This window comes from Quercus lobata, chromosome 10, assembly GCF_001633185.2.
Source record: "Quercus lobata isolate SW786 chromosome 10, ValleyOak3.0 Primary Assembly, whole genome shotgun sequence".
NCBI classification, from domain to species: Eukaryota; Viridiplantae; Streptophyta; class Magnoliopsida; order Fagales; family Fagaceae; genus Quercus; species Quercus lobata.
In genome coordinates this window covers 4806353-4812352 of record NC_044913.1, presented here as the reverse complement: position 1 = coordinate 4812352, position 6000 = coordinate 4806353, and the positions used below count along the sequence as shown (strand labels likewise).

Genomic DNA, 6000 nt, shown 5'->3' with positions numbered 1-6000 from the left:
ATCCAGATAGTTGGTTTCCCCAGAGGCTTGAGTCCGAGGACTATGCAATGCCTTGGTTCTGTCCAAAACCTAATTTTCTCTTTGTGTGGGATCTTGGCTTTAGGGGAGTTAGCTCCTCAGCCAAGCCCCTAGAGTTTATCCATACGGTTAACGTTACCAAGCCCCTAGTCAAGAAACGCAGTCCCTAACAGAACTTTATACTAGAACTCTATAACCAACGGTTAGAAATATCGAAGAAACTCTATCGACCCACTTCCTATACCAACACACAAGCCTTTCCCACAGACGGCGCCAATTGTAAGGACGCGATTCGTAGCGGACCGTAACAGTGTCGGGTTCGCACGTGAAAAGGCCCCTAACAATATCATTTGTAGAGCGTGGGTTTGAAAGGCTAGGCCTTGGTCGACAGGCGGTGGGCTTTTTGTGGTATTCATACAAGTTTCGGTTTTCCTTCACCCCTGGAGTCTTTCTCCTGGAGGTGGGCTGGGTGGCTCTGGTTTTTGGCCATTTTTCCCAACCCCCTTCTTTAGGTTACCCCTTTTTCCTTTTATATTCGCCTGCGTTCATTGTCCTTCGTCCACGTATAAGGTCAACCTTTCCAAAATTGATACTTGTCCCATCAACCCATATTCAAAGTCGTTGGGGGTGGTTGTAAAAGCCAAAGATTGCGGCTCTGTCAGGTTCAGAGCATTGAATGGTAGTAAGAGCAGCTTTCCCTGGATATTTTAGATCTTTCGTCCTGGTTTCGGTCCTATACCGTTTTTACCCTTCCTTCAGGGGGGGGACTTTGGGTCTGCCGAGAACTGAGCCGTCCTCGGCGATATCCACAGGCTATTTTGTCGAGCTTGGGCCATAGTCTTCCTCGGCTTGGGCCTTCGGATTTTCCCCAGGTAAATGGGCCCGGCCCGTAAATCATTTGGGCCCCACTATATATATGCTCCACTCTTTTTTTGTTTTTTTTTTTTGGTTTTGAACTGCACGTGACAGTGGCCAAACTAGAGGGGAACAAGCCCCACATGCAGTTGAAATGCTTTCTCGATACATGCAATGGCAATGCTTATGCACATGTTAAGTAGTTGACATGGTTATTCACCCAAAAAAAGAAAACTTTGTTGACATCATGGTCATCATCCATTATTCCTATTACTATAAATCTGATTACCACCAAAAATACTATTTAGTATTTAGGATTAGGAGTATGTTTTTAGTCTCATAATTTGCCCTGTTTTATATTGAGCAATCCTACGTTTTAATGAGCTAGTGAAAAAAAAAAAAAAAAAACCCATACATGTATGAATCTTCAATTAAAACTTCCGAAAAGGGCCTTTCTTGTATTTCCAATAAAGATATATAATTGGAACTCCCTCCGCGGCTCACTTAAGATGTATAAAAGATTAAAAGTTCCTCACACACCAATTACCTTTCCTATGATTATTTTACAACACATTTGATTCTAGCAATATAAAAGGTATAACAATTACTTCTAAATGATATTTATTAAACTCATACAACCAGAATATAGCTGAAGAAAGGTTTGATAAAGAATACTTACCAAATTGAGGAAGGAGAGGCATGGGAACTAATAAGTAATAAGCATATGCCTATATATCTATATTCCTATTGCTATGAATGAACATAAACTGCAAGGAAGCTAGAAGGAATGGAAGAATTAAGAAAGACAAATGGGGTACATATATATATGGGAAATTAGTTAGGACATCTTCAGCTTATATATGGCTATGCGTTTTATCCATATGAGGGAGCACAGACGATGCAAGCAAGCAAGAGAATGGCGGAGGAGGCACCATCTTCTTCAAGATTGGAGCTGCTTCTCTTGAACTTGCAAACCTTTCCTTTGTTGCACTGCATTTGCTTCTGCAATTGCTGCTGGTGAAATGGCTGCTGCGGTTGCTGCTGCTTTCCCTTCGTGGCTTCTTCAACTTTGGACACCATTTCTAATTGTTTTTCTCGTGACTTATTTGAGAAACTCACTATAGGTATGTGGAATTTTTGTGTGGCTATATAAATGTGTGTATGAGAGAAAGAAAGACAACTTGTGCATGGGGAACAACATACATGCACCTCCTCTTTTTATAGCCTTTAGTGGTACCAAAATGCCCTTGGAACTTTATTACTAAATAGTGTGGAGATTGGGATCCTAGGGTTCCCACTCCACTTCTTTCCTAAGATATAATTTTACAATTAATATAATATTAAGAAGAAAATGATTTTTGTACAAATGTTGTAAAGAACCACTAAATAAGAAAGAAAATTAAAAGAAGGACAAAATAATACTATCAATAAAGAATGGACAAAGTGCCAATAATTTTATAGTTTAATGGTATTATTCAATTTTCTTCATAGGAAGAATCTGGGTTCGAATCTTTCTCTCCTCTACTTATTTTAAGTAAAATAAATTAAGGATTGCAAAACACTATATAGAGAGAGAATAGAAGGTGGACATTGACCAATGGCTTTGTAAATTTAACACAAAGGAAAATGTGAAACTTTGTAAATAGTAGTTATATTTCCAAGTTTGTTAAATGGAAAGATAGGGTTGAGATTATCAGTTATTTGGCTAAGGGTGAAGCATCTAAAAACTTGTGTAATTTTAATCATGCCTATTACAATCTTATTATCTTACAAAATTTTGGTTTATGACCATATCTAATAAATGGGCATAAGAGATCACAATTCAATTTAGTGGAGATTACTAGAAATCTGCAATATCTAATTAATGTTGCACCAAGATAATTTGAACTTAATTTAAAACAAAAACATGTCTTCAGAACTTTGCCTATCATAATCATCATCATCACATGTGTCTTCATAGCTGTAAGGTTTTGGAAATAGGCATTGGATTCTCTTTGAATCCCCTATCATTGATAAATTAGTTAGTATCTTCTTAGCTGGTATTATAGCTGGTGTTAATTAAGTTAATCAAGTAATACTAGTATATAGTTAGAAGCTAGTTTTTTAACATTCATACTGATATATAAGAAAGACTAATTTCCTTAACAACCATGTATTATCATGATCAGACAAAGGCAATTATTTTTTATGATTGGATTTTATATGTTTTTTTTTTTAAATGTCTTCAGAATATCCTTGAGAAGAAAAATAAAGAATAAACAAAGAAAATTAATCAACGCATGAAATGCCAAAAACAGAGGCTAAATTGTTATATTTTTCAAGTCTGTGCCTTAATAGAGTTTGCTCAGCTAGTCCTTGTCGTTACTTAGTGAGTGGTAGAGCCCTTTCATGTGCAGAGCCATGTGAGCATGTGTCCAGGTTCTCGTCCTAGTTGAGTGAGTCTGACCCGCTTCCACAGACCCCAAAGAGAATTTTTTCCATTATCTAATTATCTTTGCCCACAGTTTCTTTTATTTGCTTTCTATGTTTTTTCTTAATATATATATATGGGTACTAATAATCATGCGGCGGGTTTTGAATAGTTCAACTAGTAAAGTCTTTTATCGTCAAATAATAAGAGATTTGAAATTTTTTTTTGAAAGGAAGAGATTTGAAGTTCAATCTCTATTTACAACAAATATCAATTAGTATCTTGATCTGATAATAAAAAAAGCAATCATCATAGATTGAATATCATAAATTTGCAATACTATTGTATCTATAAAAGAAGAATTATATTAGTTAGATATGTTCAATGATTCATGGCCCGTTTGATCCGAGTAATGTTGTTTGTAGTTTTTTTAAATACGTGTGGGTGAAAAAGTATGTAATGTTGTTTAAAAACTGAAAAGAAGTTGTTTAACAACTCTATTAAACGGAGCCCCAATTTCATGTACTAATAATACTGAGTTTGAATTTTTTTTTTTTTTTTTTGGGGTCATGTATATAGTTTTTACAAGTCCAATTTTTAAAGTACAACTGTACTTTTATCAACATTTAATAATTAAATAAATGTTTCAACAAGAAGCTAACCCAAGCAAACTTTAAGTATTACTATATCCTTTTGGCTTTAATTAGAATTAGATTAGGGATAAAATTACACTTCATTCTTTCGAGGTTCACATAACTTTAAAATGGAGTGCATGCATGAATCTTCCGTGTATTGTTTTGTGGGAATGTATTAAGTAAAATGGTAAAGTAGAGGTACATCTCCCTTTGACTAATTTGACTGGCCTTTTACGTGTGATATGATCTCGAAAGGATGAAAATTCCATTCCACTTTGCTTAGTACTGATAAATTCTATTATTTTTTCCTCAAGCACTAACCTTAGTCATAGCAAAAAAAAAAAAAAGGTCATTTGCTACATTTATATGTTAGTATTGATCAGCCTACTTAAAGCCATATCATGTAGAAACTAGAAAGTAATATATATGGAAACAAACTTTCAGATCCAACACAAAATATGACTGACATAATGTACTCCATCCAATGTCTATTCAAAGATGCTTTTGAATGACTTTGCCAAAATTCCTTATTTCACACAGTAATTAAGTGAAGAACCATGTAGCACCTATATAAGCCGATTGGCATCTTCACCCCTCACACATGTATGGAAATAAATTATCAAACAGCTTAATAATTACGTAAAAATGAAGTAAATATTACTCAAACAGAAGTAAAATGAGAGGGTTGGAAGAGTCGGGATACTAGCACAAATTTTGCCATAACTTGCTAAATATGCGGACCATCAATTTCACACAGGACTGGCTGAACAATAAATACAATTGATGCAATTGTCTAAGGCCCTCAAATAGAAAAAGACTCCCACTTATTAAAAAAATTATATATATATAATATATTTATCTATATTTTTTAATTACAAAAAAAAAAATTAAGTATTGTATTGGTCAATAAAATGTATTAAAAATGCCACATTATATCCTAAAATGCAAAATACTGCACAATAACAATGCACACAACTTGATAAGACACATAGCATTGTACAGTCTTGTCCACAAGCCCCAACACATCATAAGGCCTAAGCTAAGCTGGCCCCCACATGGCCCCACACTAATTAATAAGTTCTCACTTTTTTTTTAATGCAAACTCTTACTTTATCAATTATTATAAATTATCACACTAATTAATAATTTGATGTATATTATATCAATTCATTTGTATTATAGTGATACTAATTTATTGAACTATGTAATAAATTAATTTTTATTTGTGTAGGTTTAGACTTTAAAGTTTTTAAAAAAATCCGCTTAAAATTTTTGTCCAATGCCCCCAAAATTATTGAGCCAGCTCTGATTTCACATGAACCGAATACTGTTTTTCTATTACTCACAGTTACCACTTTAACAAGCCTGTGCAAAAATTGTGTCCTAGACTTCCTCTCTCATTTTCCTGTTTTTGATAAGCTTGTAGAGACCGTGCATTAATTGATGTTTGCTGTAAATAAAGAGTATCAATGAACAGCAAGGTACCAAGCTTCATAAGCTGATGACTGACTTTTGTTGTGATTGAAATAGACAAGCAGTAGTAGTATGGAGAGCACGAGGCCATGAGCTATCCCATAATTCTAAGCATGCAGGGCCATGGTTTCAGAAAATGGGATGTATGCCATTCCGGGAACAAGGCTTTTCGGTTGGTTTGACCCTTCACAGGTTTCATAATGAACTTAGCCAACCAAACTCCATTGCTATATTAACTTATTTAGATCTTTTCTTCGTTAGGTGTTTAATCTTTCATTGTTATAGGCCCCAAATACTATTGAGCCTTACAGAGGAGTGTTCCACAGTTTTGTAATGGTTGGAGTAGTCCTGGTCCTGGCTCTATGATTGATTAATACCTTACCTAAGCTTCTTAAAGCAAACTGAATGCTCACTTAGTGTGTAAAACACTAGTAAATGTTTAGACCCTCAATTATAAAAATACCAATACAAGTTTATACTCAAATAATTGATGTGCGGAATGATAAATATAAGCAATACCCAAATTAGCAAAACACTCTAAACCATAATTAATCACAAACACAGCAGCAATTAAAAGGAATGGAGTAGAGAAGAGAGAAGCAAACACAA

The 6000-nt window shown here is 34.6% G+C and overlaps 1 protein-coding gene across 1 annotated transcript; it reads right to left on the bottom strand.

The window, feature by feature from the left end:
- Positions 1–1469: 1469 nt before the first annotated feature.
- LOC115962583 lies at positions 1470–2056 on the bottom strand. The gene has a single exon (XM_031081441.1). It carries the CDS (start codon positions 1951–1953, stop codon positions 1747–1749), a length of 207 nt encoding a protein of 68 aa, XP_030937301.1. The 5' UTR covers positions 1954–2056; the 3' UTR covers positions 1470–1746.
- Between the last annotated feature and the right edge of the window lie 3944 nt (positions 2057–6000).